General features: G+C 44.3%; 1 protein-coding gene across 30 annotated transcripts in view; it reads left to right on the top strand.

Moving 5' to 3' along the window:
- The first annotated feature begins 5,882 nt into the window (after positions 1-5,882).
- LOC137427137 (phosphatidylinositol-binding clathrin assembly protein) overlaps positions 5,883-25,154 on the top strand; it is an 86,329-nt gene continuing 67,057 nt past the window's right edge. For all 30 annotated transcript variants that reach the window (XR_010984450.2, XR_010984451.2, XM_068116334.2 and 27 more), the window contains exon 1: positions 5,883-6,254. Coding sequence is in view for 28 of the 30 variants with exons in the window: in XM_068116334.2 (XP_067972435.1) it covers positions 6,125-6,254 (130 nt within the window). In the remaining 2 variants the exon portion in view is untranslated. The remainder of the gene's footprint in view (positions 6,255-25,154) is intronic.

Consider the following 25,154-nt stretch of genomic DNA (forward strand, 5'->3'; position numbering starts at 1 on the left):
GTGCGTTAGGAGTGTAATACGGAACCGAGAGGGTTTTGTTCGATAACCGAGAATTACGGGTCAGTTAGGAACTGGGAGGGTTTTATTTGAAAAAACTGAGAGTTAGTGGTCTTCTTAGGAACGAGACGGTTTTGTTAGATAATATTTTGGGGTGTAGTTAGGAACTACGTGGGTTTTATTTAAAAACCGAGAGTTAGGGATCCGTTCGGAACCGATAAGGTTTTTTTGATAACCGAGAGTTAGGGGTCTATAGAGTCTTGGCCAAAAATCTTGGCACCCTTGCACTTTTTTCAAATAACTCACAATTTTCTCTAAAAATAAGTTTAAATTGATAAAAGTATTTGGCCTCCACAATTCTTTATTTCACTATTAATATTACAGAACCTTTGTTTTTCATTCAGAACTTCATTTATCCTTTAAAATCAGAAAAAAATGGCATTGACAAAATTATTGACACTGTTAACTTAATATTTGGTAGCACAACTTTTGGACAAAATAACTGCAGTCAAGCGCTTCCTATAGCCATGAATGAGCTTCCTACACCTCTCTACTGGCAGTTTGGCCCACTCTTCTTGTGCAAACTGCTCCAGTTCTCCCTGATTTGAAGGGTGCCTTCTCCCAACTGCTGTTTTCAGATCTCGCCACAGGTATTCAATGGGATTTAGATCTTGACTCATTGCTGGAAACTTCAGAACAGTCCAGCGTTTTGTCCTGAACCATTCCTGTGTGCTTTTTGGAGTGTGTTTGGAGTCATTGTCCTGCTGTAAGACCCATGAGCTTCGACGGAGTCCCAGCTTTCTGACACTGGGTTGAACATTGTGCTCCAAAATGCCTTGGTAATCTCCTGATTTCATGATGCCATGCACACTTTCAAGATATGCAGTGCCAGAGGCAGCACAGCAATCCCAAAGCATCACTGAACCTCCTCCATGTTTGACTGTAGGGAAGTTGTTCTTTTTTTCAAAGGTTTTATTTTGTTTTCTGTAAACATGGAGATTATGTACTTTACCGAAAAGCTCTAATTTGGTCTTATCTGTCCACAATATATTCTCCCAGAAGGTGTGTTTTGGAAAACTGCAGTCAGGCTTTCTTATGTCTGTGTCTCTCAGCAGTGGGGTACTCTTGGGTCTCCGACCATAGAACCCCCTTTCATTCAGTTGGTGACAGATGATGGGACTTGAAACTGTCGTACCTTGTGTCTGAAGGTCAGCTTGAATCTGTTTGGCAGTTGATCGAGGTGCTTTCTCCACCATTTGAACAATCCTTCACTGCAATCTTGGATCAAGTTTTCTCTAGCACCCACGTCCAGAAAGGTTTACTACAGTGCCATGGGTCTTAAACTTCCTGATAACATTGCATACGGTGGACAAAGGAACATCAAGGTCTCTGGAGATGGACTTGCAGCCTTGAGATTATCCATGCTTGGCTACAATCTTGTGTCTGACCTCTTCAGACAATTCTCTGGTTTTCTTTCTTTTCTCCATGCTCATTGTGGTACACACAGTGACACAAAACAGCAGAACGACTCCTTTTCTCCATTCAAACTGGTTGAATGAGTGATTTTTATATTGCAGGCACCTGCAACTCACCACAGGTGAGTTCAATTCCAAAGTAAAAGAGAATCAGCTGCTTAAAATCTAAATATTTCTAACAATTTCGAAAAGGTGCCAATAATATTGCCCGGGCCATTTTAGGATTTCTGTGTGGAATAATCTAAGATTTCGTATTTTTTTCAGCTTTTTTGTTTTGTTCCACTGCAAACCAATGAAATACAAATGTGGATACCAAAAGATTTTTTTATTTCAACAATTTTCTGGAAGAAATCGTGCATTGTTTGAAAAATGTGCAAGGGTGCCAATATTTTTGGCCACGACTGTAGTTTGCGTTTTGTTCCGAGTTTCTAATCACATTAAAGGTTAATTCAGACTCGATTGCACAGACATCCAAAATTTCTACCAATCGGTGGATCTTCTCTTTTAATCTCCAAATTGGTGAAAAGTTTTTAAATTTATTTTGTTGAACTGCTGATACGCGTCTCTACCGGCATTATTTAAGGAATTGTTTCAAACAAAAAGTTAGTTCAAAACCTTCTTCTTTTTCTTTTTTTCCTTCATTTTTCCTTCATGTAATTTCCTTCAAACCTTTGTATTAATCATTGAATTTTTCTCTTGGGCCTATTTCCCATGGCTTTGTCGGATTATGTGAAGCATTTGTTAAGCTCATCTGTGACGTAATCTTCATGTTTTAAAGAACGATACATCCATTTATAAACATGCTTTTGGTCAAAATTATGTTGTGCATTTAATATTTTACGACCGGCATCATTTTTAATCGGTGAAGCCGCTTCAATATTTGGGTATGTCCATCCATTCAGCCAAAATGAAGAAGAAGCTTACTAAAGAACCCTGTTTAATTCTGAAGAGGTTAAAAGGTAATTATAAAATCTAAAGGTTTATTATGTGTAATTCTAGAGGGTTCTAAAGTGTAAGTCTAGAGAGTTTAAAGGGTAAATTTGAAAGGGTTCTAAAGGGCAATCAAAAGGGTTCTAAAGTTTAATTCTAGTTCTAGAAGGTTCTAAAGATTAATTCTAAAGGGTTTCATAGTGCAAGTCAAGAGGGTTTAAAGGGTAATTCGAAAGAGTTCTAATGGGTTTTAAGGGTAATTTGAACTGTTTCTAAAGTGTAATTCTACGGGGTTCCAAAGGGTAATTCTAAAGGGTTGTGAAGGGTATTTCGAAAGCATTGTAAAGGGTAATTCTAAAGGGTTCTAAAGTGTAATTCTACGGGGTTCCAAAGGGTAATTCTAAAGGGTTGTGAAGGGTATTTCGAAAGCATTGTAAAGGGTAATTCTAAAGGGTTCTAAAGTGTAATTCTACGGGGTTCCAAAGGGTAATTCGAAAGGGTTGTGAAGGGTATTTCGAAAGCATTGTAAAGGGTAATTCTAATGGGTTCTAAAGTGTAATTCTACGGGGTTCCAAAGGGTAATTCGAAAGGGTTGTGAAGGGTATTTCGAAAGCATTGTAAAGGGTAATTCTAATGGGTTCTAAAGTGTAATTCTACGGAGTTATAAAGGGTAATTCGACAGCGTTGAGAAGGGTAATTGTAATGGGTTCTAAAGTGTAATTCTACGGGGTTCTAAAGAGTAATTCTAGGTGGTTTAAAGGGTAATTTGAAGGGGTTCTAAATGGTAATTCTAAAGGGTTCTAAGTGTAATTCTAGAGGCTTTAAAGGGTTCTAAAGTGTAATTCTAGAAGGTTCTAAAGGGTAATTCTAATGGGTTCTGAAGTGTAATTCTCGAGGGTTTAAAGTGTAATTTGAAAGGGTTCTAAAGTGTAATTATAGGGGGTTCGAAAGGGTAATTCGAAAGCGTTGTGAAGGGTAATTGTAATGGGTTCTTAAGTGTAATTCTAGAGGGTTCTAAAGGGTCATTTTAAAGGGTTCTAAAGGGTGATTTTAAAGGGTTCGAAAGTGTAATTCTAGAAGGTTCTAAAGAGTAATCCTAGGTGGTTTAAAGGGTAATTTGAAGGGGTTCTAAATGGTAATTCTAAAGGGTTCTAAGTGTAATTATAGGGGGTTCGAAAGGGTAATTCGAAAGCATTGTGAAGGGTAATTCGAAAGCGTTCTGAAGTGTAATTCTGGAGGGTTCAAAGCGTAATTCTAAAGGGGTCTAAAGTGTAATTCTAGAAGGTTCTAAAGGGTTCTAAAGTGTAATGCTAGAAGGTTCTAAAGGGTAATTACCCTGCGCTCGCGAAGCAAAAAGCGGGGTTAAGCATTCAGGTACGTGTGCCGTGTGCCGTACGTGTGCCGTGTGCCGTGTCTGCATTTTAATAATTCATTTTCTCAACAACCATTGGTCCGATTGTCACGAAAGTTTACCACAGAAGCGCCTACGCCTGTAGAAATTTTTTATTCATAATTATGACGTCATAGGTCACGTGGTAAGGACGCCATCTTGGAAAAACGTTACACCTCTATATCTCCCAAACCGCTCAATGGAAAAAATTGAAACATGGCTCATTGTCAAGTACTCCGCTTGGAGAATAAGAAATGTTAATGGTTATGTCATCGGCACCTTAATTATGACGTCATAATTCGACAAGTACAACACTTGATTCGATCAGTATGAATTTTGTTCTCTGCAATTCTTGGTCCAATTGACACGAAATTTTCACCATAAGAGGGCCTCCTCCTGTAGAATATTTTAATGATTATTATGATGTCATAGGTCACGTGGTACAGGCGCCATCTTGGAAAAAACGAACACCTCTATATCTCTGAAACCACTCCATAGAAAATATTGATACATGTCTCATTGTCAACTACTCCCCATGGGAAATAAGATATGTCATTGATGATGTCATCGGTGCCTTCGTTATGATGTCATAATTCGTCAAATACAACACTGATCCCATCCAATCATTATTTTAAAAATTTCAGCAACTGTTGGTCTGATGGACACGAAATTTTCACCATAGGAGCACCTCCTCCTTTAGAATATTTTAATGATAATCATGACGTCATAGGTCATGTGTTACAGGCGCCATCTTGGAAAAAACGAAAAAATTGCACGTCTATATCTCCAAAACCGCTCTATGGAAAAAAATTGAAATGTGGCTCATTGTAAATCAATAATAGCGTAAGGACTCGACATTGTTATCCCTTTTACGCCGCACCCAGTGACCCGATGCCCACGGCACTAATGGATTTACGATCTACGAACCGCGCTCTTTGTTTATCACGTACAGGCATACTCGAAAAATCTGAATTAGCCGACGGGGCCCAAAAGCATCCGATTAACTGCCGATACGACGCCATCTTACGACACCATCGTATTGGCGTCTGCTGGGTGAAGGCGAAGCAAGCCGTCCACTGATTGGACAGGCGAAGGCGACAGCAAGCCGTCCACTGAGTGGACAATCCCAGAGTGGTGCTATGCCGATTCCTATTACGAATCCATTCATTTTTCAAAAGTATATCGTAGCGTTGTCATTTAAGTAGATTGCAATAAATACGTTGTTCATATACGCACTCTTCATTCTCATCTTTCTTCCTAACTCTTACTCGGACAAGCAAATCCCCTATGCCATCCATAATGGTACACTCTATCCATACACCACATCCTCCCTTCCGTGGATGTTCCACGGGTTTCGGCTAGTTGTAAATAACTCCATATGGGGAATAGGTGTTGTTAACGATGACGTCATAATTCACCAGGGACAATGCTTAGTCTGATCAGTTTGAAATTTATTGAGCATGATCTATGCAACAATTATATTAGAGAATATAAATTTATGATGTCATCACTCACCTGGTCTGGCAGCCATATTGGATCAAAAAAAAAAGAAACATTCAAAAACAGAAGAGTTGGCTCACACCAAGTTGACTGCGCAGAGTAAATATTCTATGAATACCATCTAGTTCTAAAGGGTTCTAAAGTGTAATTCTAGAAGGTTCTGAAGGGTAATTCTAAAGGGTAATCCTACAGGGTTCTAAAGGGTAATTCTTTGGGTTCTGAAGAGTAATTCTAAGGAGTTTCGTTCGTTTCTCGGCTTTGCCTATTTCATTTTAACAATGCCAAACCAAACCGCTTCTTCGTACACGGGTGTGATTAAAAAAAAAAAAATTCTGTCAATAGAAAATGGGAAAGTTCCGACAGGTATTCTCTTTTGTTGTTTACATCGCGTCGGGTAAAACTTTAATTCCTTTGTGTGTTGCTGAATCAGTCGTTGGAGGAGAGCGGTGTATAAGCAGAGCGATTTTGAAAATATGACATGTCCAGAATATTTTACACGTTTATTACTTATTCCAGTGTTCAGTGATTTAGCTTCCCACCAAATCAGTTTAAAAAGCGCCATCATTTTACCCAATAAACGACGAATAATTGATACGAAAGCTGAAAGAAAATGAAAAGGAGAAACTACAGATGCATGAACGATTAAATGGCTGACAACGAACGAATCGGCGAATGATGTGTGAGGTCACGTGCCTAAAGTGTCGCCATCTTATCTCCGGGGCGGTGGGTTCGTTCGCTGGGCCGGCCGAGGCGGTGTGACGGAACCCGAGCGAGCGACGCACGGCCGCGGCACACGCTCCAGCACACACGGACGGGGACAGACGCACCGGACATGTCCGGGCAGAGCCTGACGGACCGCTTCGCGGCCGCACAGCACTCGGTTACGGGCTCGTCCGTGACCAAGGCCGTGTGCAAAGCCACGACGCACGAAGCCATGGGGCCGAAGAAGAAACATCTGGACTGTAAGCGCAGCCTCGGACGCCTCATCGTGATCCGGCCCGCGCTTTCTGTATAATGTGATATTGTGATAATATTGAAGAATCACCAGGGTGGTCGTGACTTGTGGGGTCTCCAGCTGTTCTCATACCGAGGCAGGACGAGCTCCAGAATTGCACATGTCGCTCTGTCCGAGGCTCGTCCCTTCAATTCTGTGATACATTTATTTAATTACTTTGCTCATTCGCTTTCCCGGGCATCGTTTCACTCTGTGCGGTGTATTGTCAACCACTGGTGGATATTCTGAACCTTTGTCGTTTTTATTTCCTTTTTGTTGTTGTTGTTTTGCAGAGATACCTAATTGTAAAATTGATTTTGCTGATAAAATTGTTTTTATTTCACCCCCCCCCCCCCCCCCCCCCAGCCCCTTCCTTCCATTCTTTTCAACAGTATGTCACCTCACACCCAAAGGAGGTACAGTCCTGTATTTAAATGGACCAAAGGTGTTGTGAGGGAATTCGAACGTTCATAATCAGCCTTTATGGTTGCTCTCTACGACTGTGGATCCATGGACCATGAAACTACTTGTACAACCACCTGCCGTGAGCTGCTCCGACAGGAGGTCTTGGTTGTCCACACAAAGGTGACGGATGTCATGGCATTACCCTCCTTCAGAGAGGGTGTTCTGTGAGCTGTCCCATCTGCGCACACTTTGTGGACTTTAACCATCTTGTCGCTAGAATTGTCCTTTCGAGTTCGTCCCGTGGTGAAGCTCGCCGGGTGGGTTGAGCGGAGTGATTCCCACCTCGTCTGCAGCTGCCATGATGAGGTTCCATGAATGATGATCCAACTTTGAGTGATGAGATGAGCTTGTCCGAGTGGCGTTCCATCTGGGTGGTGTAGTCGGAGATCGGAGGAAACCATTGGATTTGCACCTTGTTCCAATTTTGCAAACCGTAGAGGGGCGACAGATCTTGGAGATGGGTCTAGAGTGACGACGGATCTCGGAGATGGGTCTAAAGGGACGACGGATGTCGGAGATGGGTCTAGCGGGAAGAAGGATCTCGGAGATGCGTCAAGAGGGACGATGGATCTTGGAGATGGGTCTAGAGGGACGATGGATCTTGGAGATGGGTCTAGAGGGACGACGGATCTTGGAGATGGGTCTAGAGGGACGACGGGTCTTGGAGATGGGTCTAGAGGGACGACGGATCTTGGAGATGGGTCTAGAGGGATGACGGATCTTGGACATGGGTCTAGAGGGACGATGGGTCTTGGAGATGTGTCTAGAGGGACGACGGATCTTGGAGATGGGTCTGGAGGGACGAAGGATCTCGGAGATGGGTCTGAAGGGACGAAGGATCTCGGAGATGTGTCTGGAGGGACGAAGGATCTCGGAGATGTGTCTAGAGGGACGAAGGATCTCGGAGATGTGTCTAGAGGGACGAAGGATCTCGGAGATGTGTCTAGAGGGACGAAGGAATGATGAATGGACGTCGAGCATCGTTGCGATTCCCATTTGAACACCACCTGGTTAATGGTGTCTGTCACATCACACGCGCACTGCCCTTGCACTCGACTCTTCTTCTTGGGTTATTGGTCCCGCCAAAGAGCCGTGTTGTCTTCTCTAATCTGTTGTTTCTATTTCGTCAATAGCTCTTCATTCTTTTTGGCTTTTCTGCTGTTGAACAAGATAACTAAGAAAAACAAAAACAGCTGGCATACCTTTTTGGCCACGTGCCACCTGCCATCCCCTCCGGTGTTGCAGCTCTTATGGTATCGCCGTTAATGGCGATGTCATTGTGGGAGGGTGATAAACCGCATGCGTTGAAGCTCCATTTGAACCCCTCGGGCTCAACCCCGTGTCTCTCAACTCGCCCTCGGTCATGATCCGAATGTTAAGTCGCCTTTCCGACACATTCTTTCTCTGGATGCCCTAGTTTTGTCTAGACACGTTCGCCCCGACTCTCCCTGTGTGCGCTCACCATCTCTATGTCGCTCCCTTTCTCTCTCTGATCCCCGACCACCGTGCAAAATGCTCCACACATGGTGCACGAATGCCGAAAGACGGTTCAACTTGTGCTGTCGGAATGCTCAGCATTCCGGATGTTGTAAATTTGCAGTGAGGACGTCACGTGGCAATGCGGTCCCGTCGCGCCGCCACTTGTCCTCCACATGCTCCCATCATGTTAGCATGTTGCATGTTTTGAAAAAAGGCCCTCCCGCACACGCTAATCTTGGGAAGCGTGTGGCTTCGGTCTGCAAAGTTTGGCCTACGATTTGATGCTGACCTTTGTGACTGTCCTGGGAGTTCATCCAATTCAGTTTCAGTAAGGGATCATGATTCATGGACCAGTTTGTGAAGTTTTGTTATTCTCAAAGTTTTGTTTTGATCACTCTTTTTAGGATTGTCACCGAGCCTCAGACGGCTTCCAACTGCAGTTTGTTTGTTGTAAAATTCCTAGGGATGGTTTTTAAGTTACCTGTATGGTTATTTTTCGTCATTCCCGTTACTCCAATAATCACTGGTACAATTTTGGTGCTCTTCAGCTTCCAGCATCTTTTCACTTCAGTTTTGAGTGCTTGGTATTTGGTCATTTTCTTGATTTCTCTGTTATTTAGGTCAATATCGCTGGGGACTGACACCTCAATTAGCAATGTCTTATTTTCTTCTTTGTACCTCAGTACTATATCCCGTCGCAGTGTTTTGTTTTCTCTGTTCATGCTCGATGGGATCATCAGGTCATATGTGAGGATTACCTGATTGTTTTCATTGATTGCTTTCGGTTCATGTTTCTACAAGTGTGTATGTGTTTGTGTGTGTGTGTGTGTTTACGTCCTTGTGTTTTATACCTCTCCCCCCCCCCCCCCCCCTTCCCACGCCTCCTCCCCCCAAGCTCTCCCCCTCCCACACTTCTCCCTGCTCTCAAATGTTGTGTTTGTGTGCTTCCCCTTCTCTCCCCATCTTGTCTTCCGCTCCCTCTTTTTATATATTTTGTTTGTCTGGTTGATTTGTTTGTGAAATAAATGTTAGCTCTTTCACGAGCCTCGATTCAGTATACAAAAAAAAAAAAAAAAAAAAAAAAAAAAAGGTGAAGTGATGGGCCGTTTTGAAGTTTGTTGGGGTGGGCCGTTTCTACTTGCTAAACCACCTTAGCGAGGATATAACCTGACCACTTTGGTCATCTAAGTCCATGCCAGCTGGTCTCTCATTGCCATTGGATATTGTGTTAAAGCCCCCACCCCCTGCCTCCATATTGTCTGCTGGGCATGTTGTTTTTTCAATGTTAGTATTTTTTTTTTTTAAACAAAGCCACATGTGGCCTCTCCCAGTGGCCTTAACAACAGGAACCGTCAATGTGAACTTGTGCGAAAAGTTTATCGGTTTTAACATGACGCAGATGGTATTGGGTAACGAGGCCGTGGATGCAGAACAGGCGTCGGTGGTGGCATCCAATCGTTTGAGGCACAACAGTGCAAATGACAATGGTCCAAGTTTGGTGTTTACAGAGCTCCATATGAAACCTCTGTGTGGCTTCTCCAACACGGGAGCCCGAACAGGGGGCAAACGGAGATCTGCATTGCAGCGGACCCAGGAGCCTCAAGTCCATTTTGATATTTGCTCCACGACGACGGGTTGGCTGCGACCGACACGTTCACAAACGATTATGGTTTAACTGGTCGTGCAGCTTGGCTTCCGGTCGGATAGCTTGGTGGTGACATTTTGACAAAGTTGACTTGTCTAATTCTGGATATGAAGCTCAAGCAAACGTGATTTTTTTTTCCCCCATTAGCGGCCGTCCTGGTGCTGCGCATGCAGTGCTGCATTGCGGAGCACCCTGTCATTTGTTTGGCCTTTTCGCGTGTCCATGTTTCCTTGTGAGATTATATCCTTGTATGGTTGTTGTGTCTGTCGCGAATGGCGAGACTTGTACCAGTGTTCCTTTTTGAAGTCGGTGTGTTGCGATCAAGCACGACAGGAATGCAGTTCGGTCGATTGCATGTTGTTTACCCAAGATGTTGCGAGCGGGGAGGGAGGTGCAGAGGCGAGGAATTGGCGACATGGAGCCGTCAGGTGGGATTTGACATCTTCCCGTCATATCCAAGTGTCAAGGTTTACGGTGTGAAGACATTTCCCCGTCCGTCCCGGCTTTGGATCGAAGAGTTCCCATGTTCGCTTCACTGGCGGCGAAGCACTTGTTCATGGCGGATTTGATCTCTGCCAAAGCATCTTGATGGTCTGCAACCGGCTTCGCGTTTCAACCTCTCGCAGGTTGAGGTTTCAACCTCGTTCTCTCGAGGTTTCTCGAGGCAACGACGTTCTCTCGAGGTCGAGGTCTCTTGAGGTCGAGGCCTCTCGAGGCAACGACGTTCTCTCGTTGAGGTTTCAACCTCAACCTCTCGCAACTGCAACCTCTCGCAACCGTCTCGGAATTCCTCCCTTTCCTCTCCCGGGTTAGGAGGTGGCGGTGCGACCACCGGAGCTTGCTGTCATCCCATGCATACCTTGTCGATGGCGTGCCGTTGGTGTGACTCGGCAAGCAAAGTTACGATTTATTAAATATTTTGTGCCATCCTTTCAGTTACAATCTTGTGCCTCACCCATCAGGTCGCTCTCCTTTAGGCCGCATAATCGATATTTGGTAATGCCAATCATTGTGCCTACGCCTGGCACGCACCTGTGTTCCACCACTCGAAGACCTGCGTTGCGCTCTCATGTTTGCCGTGCTCATGGACTTGAAATTCCAGGTTCCCAAACCTAAAAATTTCTACCAAGTGTACATCATATGATGCACATGGGCTACCTGGTATCAGCCTCATGAAGGAGCTTGTACAGGAAGCATGTGCAGGACGAGGACATTCGTAGACTTTGTTGTGTTTTTTGAGGAAATGCGAGGACGTTCCTGGAAAATGGACGAACGTATGGAATGTAGAATTTGAATCTGGGTTCTTGGAATTGTGGGCCGGGGGTTCAGATGAGAACGCTACAGACCTTACTGTAATTATTCGGCAAATTGCCTTTGGGTACATTGTTGGTGCACTTGAAGGGATCTGGATTTCTCGTGCAGCCTTTGGCTTTGTGCTGCATGTGGATCATCCAGGCGTTCTTGCGCAGACTGCACCAATGTCCAGTACATGAAGGCTGATGTGAATCGCACCTGTTTGGCCGATATCAGAATCGCCACCATGTGGCTTCCTCTCAGCCAGCACGTAGCTTTCATCAAGTGACACACAGGCTATCCATTCACCTGTATGTAACCTGACGATCATGTGATGCACAGGCTATCCATTCACCTGTATGTAACCTGACCATCATATGATGCACAGGCTATCCATTCACCTGTATGTAACCTGACCATCATATGATACACAGGCTATCCATTCACCTGTATGTAACCTGACCATCATATGATGCACAGGCTATCCATTCACCTATATGTAACCTGACCATCATATGATGCACAGGCTAGCCATTCACCTGTATGTAACCTGACCATCATATGATGCACAGGCTATCCATTCACCTGTATGTAACCTGACCATCATATGATACACAGGCTGTCCATTCACCTGTATGTAACCTGACCATCATATGATGCACAGGCTATCCATTCACCTGTATGTAACCTGACCATCATATGATGCACAGGCTAGCCATTCACCTGTATGTAACCTGACCATCATATGATGCACAGGCTATCCATTCACCTGTATGTAACCTGACCATCATATGATACACAGGCTATCCATTCACCTGTATGTAACCTGACCATCATATGATGCACAGGCTATCCATTCACCTGTATGTAACCTGACCATCATATGATGCACAGGCTATCCATTCACCTGTATGTAACCTGACCATCATATGATGCACAGGCTATCCATTCACCTGTATGTAACCTGACCATCATATGACACACCGGCTGTCCATTCACCTGTATGTAACCTGACAATCATGTGACACACCTGCTATCCATTCACCTGTATGTAACCTGACCATCATATGACATGCCGACTTTCCATTCATCTGTATGTAACCTGACCATCATGTGACACACAGGCTATCCATTCACCTGTGAGTAACCTGACCATCATGTGACACACCTGCTATCCATTTACGTGTGAGTAAACCTGACGATCATGTGACACACAGGCTATCCATTTACCTGTGAGTAACCTGACCATCATGTGACACACAGGCTATACATTTACCTGTGAGTAACCTGACCATCATGTGACACACTTGCTCTCCATTTACCTTTGAGTAACCTGACCATCATGTGACACATGGGCTATCCATTTACCTGTGAGTAACCTGACCATCATGTGACACACAGGCTATCCATTTACCTGTGAGTAACCTGACCATCATGTGACACACAGGCTATCCATTTATCTGTGAGTAACCTGACCATCATGTGACACACCTGCTATCCATTTACCTGTAAGTAACCTGACCATGTGACACATGGGCTATCCATTTACCTGTGAGTAACCTGACCATCATGTGACACATGGGCTATCCATTTACCTGTGAGTAACCTGACCATCATGTGACACATGGGCTATCCATTTACCTGTGAGTAACCTGACCATCATGTGACACACAGGCTATCCATTTACCTGTGAGTAACCTGACCATCATGTGACACACAGGCTATCCATTTACCTGTGAGTAACCTGACCATCATGTGACACACAGGCTATCCATTTACCTGTGAGTAACCTGACCATCATGTGACACACAGGCTATCCATTTACCTGTGAGTAACCTGACCATCATGTGACACATGGGCTCTCCTGTCACTCTTACCAACATTGCCAATACTATCAACATCAACAATAGCTATCAGAAGCTCACTCTCAGCAGTTTACGAACTGTTTTACCCCTAATTTGTGAAGCCTATCTTTAATATATTTATTTACTCCTTTTTTAAAAAAGGAATCTTTTCTTTGAAGTGGCCAAGAAAGGTACACAATCCGTTAAATTGTACTGCGCACCTTCCTTTTAGCTCCGCTCCTGATGTGTGTAACTTTGTACTTGTTTATTTTGCTTCAGACTTTGTGCAATTGGATTGTTTTGGGCTCAGGCTTGTTCTGCTTGATGACCTTTGTTCCTTTGTGGTTTATTCCACCACCCTCCCACCCCCTCCCTCTGTACGTTCCTTTTGTAAACAAACCCGCAGGAATGATGAAAAGCAGCACTTGTTTGGGTTAAACGTCCATTCTGTGATTCCATTGTTTTTGTCATTTGAAAGACCTGACCCCATGGTTTGGTTACTTCCGATTTTAAGATTGAGGGCACGCTCGGTCTGGATGTTGGACGAGCCTGTGAAGGTGCGCTCATTTTATTCCATACTGTGCGGATTCCATACTGATCTATTTTGGATGTAACGTTCCGCACACCTTGATGAATGCAGCACTGGATCGATCGTACCACGTCTGTTCTCCCTGCGAGTTAATTAATTACCTGTGATACCGAAGGTGGACGGACGTTGCGTTTCCACTGCAGTTTATTTATCCTGTCTGTTTGTGAGCATGATATCTCAAAGTTATGGATGGGTTATGACAAAACCAGGTGGATGATACGTTAGGTAAGTAACAAGAGCAATACGTTGGGTAGGTAACAAGAACAATAAGTTGGGTAGGTGTCAAGAACACGCCGATTAGATTCTGCTTCAGGTCTGGATCCAGATCCGGCTTATCAAAAGGATACAAAATGTAGTATTGGGTTATCAATCCATAAATGTGTTGAGGGCTCACGAATCGACATTTACAGTCACGTGAAAAAGTAAGTACACCCCATGTAAAGTTTTGACTTTTTGAACATATTTCAACATACAGCTATTTGATCTTCATTTCAACAATATTGAAAGGTAAAGGTGATATAATATAACAAATATCATGAAACATTTACATTTTGTAGTCCATTGTATAATTTAAATGAACATAAATGCAAATTTCGCGTGTGGAAAAAGTAAGTACACCCCGACATTTATCACTACTTCAAATACCTAAAATTAGAATCAGGTGCACCAGCTCAGGTGCAAATGATTAGAACATCGTTCGAGAGGATCTTGGAGGAATCTGTCTTATTTAAACCTCAGACATTTCGTTTGGTTTGCTCTTTGTTGTTGAAGTGTGCGGCGTCACCATGCCTAGATCAAAAGAGCTCTCTGAGGCCTTCAGAAAGAAGGTTATAGATGCCTACGAGTCTGGGAAGGGATTTAAAAAGATCTCCAAACAATTTGAAATCAATCATTCGACTGTCCGGAAGATCATCTACAAGTGGAGAAGACACCAAACAACTGCCAACTTGTTCAGGCCAGGCCGCCCCAGCAAATTCAGCCCGAGAGCAGACCGCAAGATGCTGAAAGAAGTCTCTAAGAACCCCAGAATGTCATCACGGGACCTACAGGTAGCTCTTGCCACTGTTGATGTCAAAGTGCACGAGTCTACCATTAGAAAGAGGCTGCACAAATTTGATCTACATGGGAGGTGTGCCAGGAGGAAACCTTTGCTGTCCAGAAAGAACATCAAGGCAAGACTCAAGTTTGCCAATGAACACCTGGGCAAAAACCAGCACTTCTGGAACAATGTGCTCTGGACAGATGAGTCAAAGGTAGAGCTATTTGGCCACAGTACCAGAACACATGTTTGGCGAAAACCAAAGACAGCATTTGAGCACAAGAACCTGATACCAACTGTAAAGCATGGTGGTGGAAATATTGTGGTTTGGGGCAGCTTTGCTGCATCACGGCCTGGGCGGCTCACCATCATAGAATCCACTATGAATTCTTCATTGTACCGGAGGGTGCTTGAGGATAATGTGAGGCCATCTGTCGGAAAGTTGAAGCTCAACCGAAGATGGACCTTTCAACATGACAATGATCCTAAACATACCAGTAAATCCACCACGGAATGGCTGAAAAGAAAGAAATGGAGGGTTCTGGAATGGCCAAGTCAAAGCCCGGATCTAAATCCCATCGAGATGTTGTGGGGGGATTTGAAACGAGCTGTGCATGCAAGAAACCCCTCAAACATCGCACAGCTGAAAGAATTCTGCATGGAGGAGTGGGCAAAAATTTCTCCCAGTCGATGTCAGAGACTGGTAGACAGTTATAAGAAACGCCTACTTGAGATTGTTTCTGCCAAAGGGGGCAATATCACCTATTAGAGCCAAGGGTGTACTTACATTTTCCACATGCGAAATTTGCATTTATGTTTATTTAAATTATACAATGGACTACAAAATGTAGATGTTTCATGATATTTGTTATATTATATCACCTTTATCTGTCAATATTGTTGAAATGAAGATCAAATAGCTGTATGTTGAAATATGTTGAAAAAATCAAAACTTTACATGGGGTGTACTTACTTTTTCACGTGGCTGTATGTGATGAATAATTGGAAGTCAGAGTTGTGATGAATGTTTTATTGTAGTCGCTTTAGCATAACCCTGAAATTTAACGAAAGGCCTCCGTGCGGTCTATGTAAACTGGAAATTCCATCCTTAAGATGTGTTTGTGAAGGGATCTGGATATCTGAATTCTATGCCGCAACTTTGTTTTGTATCCATGGGCCGGCATTATCGAGGTTTGTGGCCACTGGTGATTCCACACTTCCCAGTTCCCATCCCTTGGCCAAACGCATTAGCACCTCCTCGATGTGTTGATGTTACTGTGGTGGTGCCCATCCATCATCACAATTTGGTTTTTAAAAAAACACCTTTCGAGGCCATTTTACCCTGCAAAGCGGGGGTTGGCCTTTTTCGGGCACTGTGGTTGTTGTTGTTTTTGTTGGTCCCCTTTTTGAAGCAATGTTTTACAGCCGGATGCCCTTCCTGCCGCCAACCCTTTTTGTCGCCTTTTTGTACGACAAACAGGGAATTACCAGTGAACTGGTACTCAATTTGCCGACCTCGGAAGGATGACAGGCTGAGTCGACCCCCCTGGCGTTAATTCAGCGATCGACCGGGATATTGGGAGCAAAAGGTCATTTCCTTCGTAAGACTTGTAGAAGACCTTATCACTAGTGCACACACTGGACATAAGGACATGACACGAAGCACGTTGAGAAGGGGCGCGTTCACCATTCCCTTTTCAATTCTGTCTCGATTTGCTTCGTTCCTTTTGTGAACCGTCTGCCTGCCCTGGGCAGCAAAGAGAAGCTGTTATTTCGGGCATGAACCCTTTGTCTGCTCTTTTGCTCCCACGAAGAATGAACAGTCGTCGACTTCTCAATACCTCTCACGTCGTTAATTTACCATCAGCAACTATAAGGGCACTCGGTAGAGCGCATACCACTGCCAGGCTGAACAGTTTACATTTTGTATCCCACTGATAGGCCGGATCTGCATCTGGGCCTTAAACAAATCTAATCGACTTGTTCTTGTCACCTAACCAACTCATCCACCTTGTTTTATCATAATCTCGTGCTTTTGATACAGTCTGGCATTTCCACCTTACACTCCAAACTCTCTGCCAATGGCATCCAAAGTCACCTCCACACATTGCTTGCTGACTTCCTCCACTCTCACGCCGCCGATGTGTGGCTCTCGACGGAATCCTTTCATCTCCTCTCCATGTCAAAGCTGGAATGCCCAAGGCAGTGTTCTGGGTCCAGTGCTATTCCTAATCTTCATCAATGATCTCTCTAACTCTTTGGAAAATCCTCTATCTATTTGCTGATGACTTCACCCTCTGCCATGACATCCCTCATCCTTCAGAGAGACAGGCTGCAGCCTCTTCCCTCTCTTCAGACTTTTCAATCCTGACAAATCTCACTCTCTCACTATCTCTCTGCATGAAAGGACCATCTGGCACCCCTCCCCCCACCCCCCTATATACTTTGTTAACAAACCTCTTGAGGAAGTTCAGTCATTCAAACTCCTGGGTCTCACTATCAGCCATGATCTTTCTTGGGCAAATTACATTTCAACGTTGGCCTCCAAAGCCAGCTGCCAACTGGACATCCTCCATCGGACGAAGTCCTTGGCAAACTTGAACTCCTATCTACCTCTGAGGCTTTGATCCGCAGCTTGATGGAGAACTGCTCTTCCCTCTTTGCTGGATTCTGCCTCACATTTTGGTTTCCATGGCTTCAAGCTGAGCAAGATCTTCAAGATTACTGGAATCTCCCTCAATAAAGCTGAATCTATGGGTCTACCACCATGCCGTAGCAGACAAGTCGGTGGTCTCTCTGTCTTATACTGCCTCCTTCCGTGCATTGTCCCCTTCACCTCTCCCCCTGCCCTGGTTTCTGCAGATCACACGGTCCACCATCAACCCCCTTACGGTGAAACTACCTAAATCCAGAATCGCTGCTCACCTCCACTCATTTATTCCTCTCTTTCCTTCTGCCTGTGGAACCAACTTCCACATGCTCTTCAAGACGACTGTTCACCACCATCTCCGATCGTGCTCAACCCAAAACCATGATCCTTTCTACCCTCGTTAACCCCCTCCCCCTCCTCCACCCCATCCCAATCCCTCCTTCTTCCAAATTTCCAGTTTTCCCTCCTTGGAGTTTTTTTTCTGTATCCATCCTGTCCCATCCTATGTATCCTCTCCTGCTCCTCATTCCTCCCCACACCCATTGTTTGTCCAAGTCCCTATCTTGGCCTTCAACTCTGCTATTGGCTGATATTCCACCCACTATCAACTGTCACTTGTCCTGTTGTGTCCTGGTCCATTCATTGTACTAATTCTAGCTCTTCCACGAGCCTCGACTGAATACAGAAAAATGGAAAATCCTTAACTTTTTGAGATATCGATTTTGGTCCCATCTCTCAATGGTGAAGAATCGCTTCTTTTTCTTTTTTTTCCTCGGATCAGGATCATCACCAAATTCGAATCAATTCGTCCTTGACACACACCCAACCTGTCCACCAAATTTTGTCCGAATCTGTCCATAACTCTTTGAGATATCCTACTCACAGACAGACAGGAGTAAAAACACAACCTCGGTCCACCTTCAGTTACAGATTATATGTCCTGAATGATCTGTCCTGATCAGACCATGTTTCCAAGCTTTCCTTCGAAGCCTGACTTGGCATCCTATGCTGGGACAACCTTTTATCTTGGCATCCCCATACTCCTCATAGTTTCTGGAAGCTGTTCTTTCTTTCCACTATGGGATGGGGCTCCCGCATCCTCTGTCGTCACAGTGAAGTTTAAAGTTCTGAGTCTTGGATTCTTCCACAAACATACTCGTTCTCAGCTTTTCCACTCGCTCCTTTGGCTCGGCTTTTTTTCCTGCCCGGTGAATGTTTCCTTGTGTGTTGTTATTTTGTTTTCTTTTGTTTCCTTTTCGTCAGTCCTTCAGTGGTTCCATCTGCAGCAGTTTGGATGCACATTCGGTGAGTTGGGCAAGAAGCAGGTTTGCTACTCACCATGTCTGTGAACACCATATCAGATCCTTTTTGAAAACCTAATCAAAAGAGGGATGTTTAACAAACAAATGAATGAATGAATGATCGTTTTAAAGGCCATTTTCCCCACTATAGCGAGGGTTAGCCTTGCGGGCCCCATGACAATCATGGTTCCCTGTTTGAGGCAATGTTTTTATGGCCGGATGCCCTTCCTAACGCCAACCCTTAGTCGCCTCTTACGATGCGCAGGGATACGGTGTACCTATTCTAAACCGGGGTACACACCGTGATCATTCATCCCAGCAAGCTGGTACTCAATTTGCCGACCTCCGAAGGATGACAGGCTGAGTCAACCCCCCTGGCGTTAATTCAGCGATCGACCGGGATTCGAACCCAGGATCCTAAGATCCCAAACCAGCACCCTAACCGCTAAGCCAGCACCAGGCCAGGATGTTTATCAAATGACATTTTAAAATCTGCTTTGTTGTATCCTTGAGCATCAAAAGTTTCTTCATTTTTCTAGCCTTCAGCCCAACGTGCGATTGAAGCTGCCATGTTGAAGTGCAACATGCAGAGATCACCTGCGCTCACTTGTTTATTATTTTGGAGTTTTTTTTTTTTTTTTGGCCTAGAATAAAATTCTTTGATTTTCAGTTGACAACAATTCCATTCTCGTAGGATGGATGTTGTGTTGTTGACAGACTTCTGCTCGAATTTGGATTTGGATGATGAAATTGTCGAGTTTTGGGGTTTGTAAGGGCCTGGTCAAGGTGGGCACCTTTGTCTTTCGATTACTTGTACTGAACTTTAGTCTCCATTTTGCTGTCAGATACAGGAAGTAGGGATTCAAACCTATTCAAAAGTAGGGAAGTAAGGATATTCAAACCACAATGTTCATTGGGAAGGATTTCAAATTTGCAACATCTTTGTAAATGCTTCTGCTTCCCTCTTCACATCTGCTGTAAACCCTGAACCTGCCCATCTGGTGCAACTCCACTATGGCCCTCTGGTTAGCTCAACACCTTTACTGCTCATTTTAATGGTATTGATTGTCCCTCTAACACGTCAGGGTGTGCGTACGTGTGTGAGCGCTTCTCAGCACATGATGGTCAAATTTCCATCTGTTACACACCATATGAGAATGAAACGAATTGACCCCAAAACGTGTCACTGAGATTGATCACCCAAAAGGATTTGTGCAGCGGCCATCAGTGATAACATTTTGGCTCGAGTGAAATCTCAGTTGCAGCAATTGAAAGGTGCTCCTCGGACATGCATCTTTATTAGCCTCCACCCCTCCCTGTCTCCACCAACCCCTCAACCTCCTTCCACCACGTGAAGCAGGAGACGGTCGTGTGTATGTGTTCGTGTGTGTGTTTGTGTGGTCGTTTGTCCAGGCCACAAATTTTTTACCATTTGAGCTTGTCGGCAATTTCTCAAAAAACCTTTTATTATTAAAGTGTGGAGAAAATAATAAAAAGATCTGCAAGAGCTCTGCATGGTTGTTGTTGTTGTTGTTGCGGAGGGGGGAGGGGGCTGTTTTTGAAATGTGCACCCATTGGTCAGACAGCTGCCAGATCCCGCCCACATTTGTCATTAACTCCTCCCACCATAGCACCCAGACAAAAAATGTGGCCGCAATCTTGGTTTTTTTGCTTGCCGAAGACATTAGTCCTGTAGCCCTCTGCTGATTATACACTGCCCAGGTTTGTTCCATCAGATTTCCATTGGCTTTGTTTGGGTCGAGTGTTAATTGAAAAGGGTGGTTGTGTTGCAGGTTGTGACCACAGTGCGGTCATTCCTTTTAACAATTGAGTTTTTGGCATAAAATCTTCAATAAACCTTTAATTTGAGCATATGGAGAATGCAAATAAATAAAATGTTAATTTTTTTTTTTTAATAAAGTCGTTTTCATCAAGTTTAGTTTGAGTACAAAACAGACGTGGACAGGCTTTTCATTTTGAGATGCTTTCTAATGTATGTTTTGAGGTTTTTTTTGTCTTTAATGGTCGATGCAGCAGTGCTTTCTCCACAGGTCCCATTGCTAATGGTGCACTCAGTGTCTCTGCCCTGCCCCTTCCATTCCGTTGTTCCAAAAAACGTGGGTTTTTTGTTGTTTTTGTATACAAAGTCCAGGATTGTGGAGCAATGGAACAATAGAGAAAGAGAGGGGTAACATCAACAGCAGAGTTGAAGGACAAAATAGAGGCAGACTTGGATAAATGAGGGATGTAGAGGAGGATGCATGGGGGTGGACAAGATGTAGACCATCAAACCTTCTGGAAGTTAAAACTGGATATTGGGAAGGAGGTCATTTTGGGGTTTGAGGAGGGTTGGGGGTTAATGAGGGTAGAAAGGATCATGGTTTGTATTGGGGATGATCTGAGATGATGGTGAACGATTTCAGAAGAGCTGGAGGGAAGAATGAGAATGAAGAGAATGTGAAAGTTTGTTCCACAGGTGGAAAAAAGAGGAATGAATTAGTGTAGGTGTGCAGTGGTGATACCTGAGGATGAGAGTTTATAGCACGGCAGAGATTCAAACACAGGCCAGACAAATGAGGTGAGTGTGTGTACCTCTGGAGTCTAGGCCATCATGTTGGGGTTTGATGTTCAAAATTTAGTTTGACAAGTTTGTTTTGGTTGGTGCTTCCTCCCTCCTCAACATCTGCCATTGAGGGTGTAGAGGCTCATGGAAGAGCTGAATGCCCAAAAGAGAGTTGCTTTTGGTACAAAAGGACAGAATTTAAAATTGAACTTTCAACATGTGGAAGAGGGGCAACACGTCGTTGATTGACTAAAGGGGGGAAAAGCTTGTTTGTTCGGACACGTAAATGCCTGGACTTTGGCAGGTTAACACGGAGTGTGTTAATCACACGGGTGTGACCTGATGGAAAAGAGTGGATCGAGTGCAGTGTTCCCGTGGTTGCATTCAGGGTGTAAGGCCGGTGTTTGCACATGTCACCATTCACTCCAATTGCTGAGCTATGGTTGTGTCCAAAACACAAGCGCAGCTCTTTTTCTTTACAAGGCTTAACTTGCAGGCACCCAAGATTCCATAGCTGTGGATTTGGCACAGAGACGGGGCTGCGCTCCATGATAAGGTTCCTGCCTAATAGCCATTCCAGCAAGAGCCATTGGTGGTCCTGAAGGGGCTGCCTGTGATGTGTGGCCCTTTGTTTCCCTCTCTCCTTCACAGCATGCCCTCGCAGTGTAGTCGTATCTCTGAGACCCAGTGGCCCCTTTTGTTTCCCTCTCTCCTTCACAGCATGCCCTCGCAGTGTAGTCGTATCTCTGAGACCTAGTGGCCCCTTTTGTTTCCTTCTCTCCTTCACAGCATGCCCTCGCAGTGTAGTCGTATCTCTGAGACCTAGTGGCCCCTTTTGTTTCCCTCTCTCCTTCACAGCATGCCCTCGCAGTGTAGTCGTATCTCTGAGACCCAGTGGCCCCTTTTGTTTCCTTCTCTCCTTCACAGCATGCCCTCGCAGTGTAGTCGTATCTCTGAGACCCAGTGGCCCATTTTGTTTCCTTCTCTCCTTCACAGCATGCCCTCGCAGTGTAGTCGTATCTCTGAGACCCAGTGGCCCCTTTTGTTTCCTTCTCTCCTTCACAGCATGCCCTCGCAGTGTAGTCGTATCTCTGAGACCCAGTGGCCCATTTTGTTTCCTTCTCTCCTTCACAGCATACCCTCGCAGTCTAGTCGTATCTCTGAGGCCTCGTGCTGGACACGTCTGAAAAGGTTGCCGTTGATTCGCATTGTTTTGAGCTTGTGCACGTCCAGCTGGTTTTAGCTTTTATCATCTTTGCCCATGGTTTTGTTGTTGAATTATTTATTCGAGGCGATGAATTAAATTTTGCAACGTGATAAAAAGGCTGCAGCAAATTTTGGGTCTTTTTGGCGTTGGCCCGACATGCGTCACCAGTGTAAATATATTCCGTGTCCCTGCCTGATTTGTTTTGCAATATTCAAAGGTATGATGACACTTTATATGAGCTTGCCCGTTTGTGGCACGGCTTTGAATGCACGGTAGATGGTGCGTGTATGGGATTATATAATGGGAACAGTGGGCAGTTTGACCTTCACAGAGGCACTTTAGGTCATCAGATGTTTGTGTTTAACCCAAATTGTTAATTTGACCTTTTATAACTGTGTGTTTAACTGCATTCGGCGTTGACCCTCGCTCCTCGTTTTGAACCCTCACCTGTGTAGCAGTTTTGTGATGTCACAGTTACAAGTTATACGATTGTGGTTCTACTCGGCTCCATCCATGCCAGCTCGCAATCCTGCAAATGTTGAAAAGGCTGCCACCCTCATTTCTTCCCCCCCCCCCCCTCCCCACATCTTCATGCTGTAGCTTTATGGTTTGGTGGCATTGAAATGGCCTTCAATCATTTTGAGGATTAGATCGATTCCATCTTGAAGTGTTGGGCTGAAACCAGCAAAGCGGAATTTCATGATCGATACGGATTCCAAGGCAATCGTCAGTTGTGAAATAAAATGTTTCTCTTTGATATTCTGGTCAAAACATTAACTGTTGTTTCAGTGGTTGGCCTTGTGCGGAGGTTCTGTTATTAACTGCTCAACGTGTGGTTTAGTCCTCTCCGTGATTGTTTGAAATTGGATGTCACTATGTTGCTTTGCGCTGTTTCAATTGCAAGCGGCGGGCCTGCACTGTTTGTCGGATAGAAACACCTTTATTTCTTTTTCTTTCGTTGTTTTTTTTCCATTAGTTCAATCGATGCAACTATTTTAAAAGTCTGGTTATAGTCGCACAGCAGAAGAACATCCCATTCCTGCAAATGTTTGAAACATCAAATCAACTGTTGAGTCGTTGGAGTTTTGACATACAACTGGTCCCACACCTGAAACCAATATTGTACCTGACAGCTTGCCACTACAGCATTAATATAGTATGACAAACTAGAATGGCACTTGGTAGAGCGCATACTTCTACCAGGCTGAACATTTGTTGTTGCTGTTGTTGTTGTTGTTGTTGTTGTTGTTGTTGTTGTTGTTTACATAGTCAAGGCTCATGGGAGATCTAGTATTCGTAGACTGAATGGATCAGGACACAACAGGACAAAAGGAACAGCAGAGAGGGGGGAAAGAACAACAACAATAGTTGAAGGCCATGATAGAGGGAGACTTGAACAAACAGTGGGCATGAAGTAGCAGGAGAGGATGTATGGGGTGGACAAGATGGAAATTTGGAAGGGGGATGGGTGTTAACGAGGGCAGGAAAGATCATGGTTTTCGATTGGGGACAATGCGAGATGGTGGTGAACAGATGTTTTTCAGACCTGGAGGGAGGGGAGGGGAGGGATTGAAGAGAGTGTGGGAGTTTGTTCCAGAGGCGGGAGAAAAGAGGAATGAAAGAGTGAAGGTGAGCAGAGAGCCGAGATTTCGGCAGTTTCACCAGAAGAGGGTTGCCTGCAGATCTTGTTGGACCTGTAGGAATATTTGGGGGACAGAGCACAGACAGAGCTGGAGGAGCTAGGCCAGAGAGGAGTCGGTAGAAGACAGAAAGACCACCAACTGCCTGTGGTGAGAGAGAGAAAGGTCCTCAGAATCAGCTTCATCACGGGAGATTCCAATGATTCTGAAATACAATACACAAAACTTTCACAGGAAAGTTAACCTGGAGCGCTTTATGATGTCTATTTTTCGCTGTACTTGGAGTGGAAGGATAAGGCCAACCCTTCTGAACTCGACTGTGGTGCTACACTTCCCACCTGATTCGATTGGGCACAAACTTCATTGTCTCTATTACTTGGTGAAAGTATCTCGCCAAGTATGATACTCTGTGGCGTCTGTTTGTCTGTTGGTCACATGATTTTTCTTCACAGTTTTGCGGCAATTGTTCTGAATTTTTTGTGTATTGTATATGTGACTGGTCAAATACAACAATGCGCATTTTCTGTGAGGATCCAGACCGGATACTATAATTTTTATGCCTCCGTTGACGGAGTCGCCGGAGGCATTATGTTTTCAGGTTGGCCGTCCATCCGTGATAGGTTTTCGTTACCGCGATAACTTGAGAATGGCTGAAGAGATCTTGGTCAAACTTGGTGCAGGTATACTATAATGAGGTAAAGATGAACTGATTAGATTTGAGGTCACGAGGTCAAAGGTCAGAGGTCATGTTTGGATAAAAATCCTGTTACTGTGATAACTTGTGTACCAATGATGGGATTCTGACCAAATTTGGTTCAGTTATGTAGAATGATGTAAGGATGAACTGATTAGATTTTGGGGTCAACAGGTCAAAGGCCAAAGTCTAATATGTCTATAACTTGAGAATGACAAGTGATCTAATGCAATCTTGGTGTAGGAATGTGTAATGATGTAAAGATTAACTGATTAGAAATTGGGGCCAAGAGGTCAAAGGTCAAAGTATGTTATAGGTCTCTAACTTGAGAACGGCTGAAGTGATCTAATTCAAACTTGGTACATATATGTATGCTGATGTAAAGATTAACTGATTAGATTTTGGGGTCCCAAGGTCAAAAGCCAAAGGTCAGTGGTCATGTCAGGTAAAAATGTGATG

The sequence above is a fragment of the Myxine glutinosa genome, chromosome 5 (genome assembly GCF_964187855.1).
Source record: "Myxine glutinosa chromosome 5, kmMyxGlut1.1, whole genome shotgun sequence".
NCBI classification, from domain to species: Eukaryota; Metazoa; Chordata; class Myxini; order Myxiniformes; family Myxinidae; genus Myxine; species Myxine glutinosa.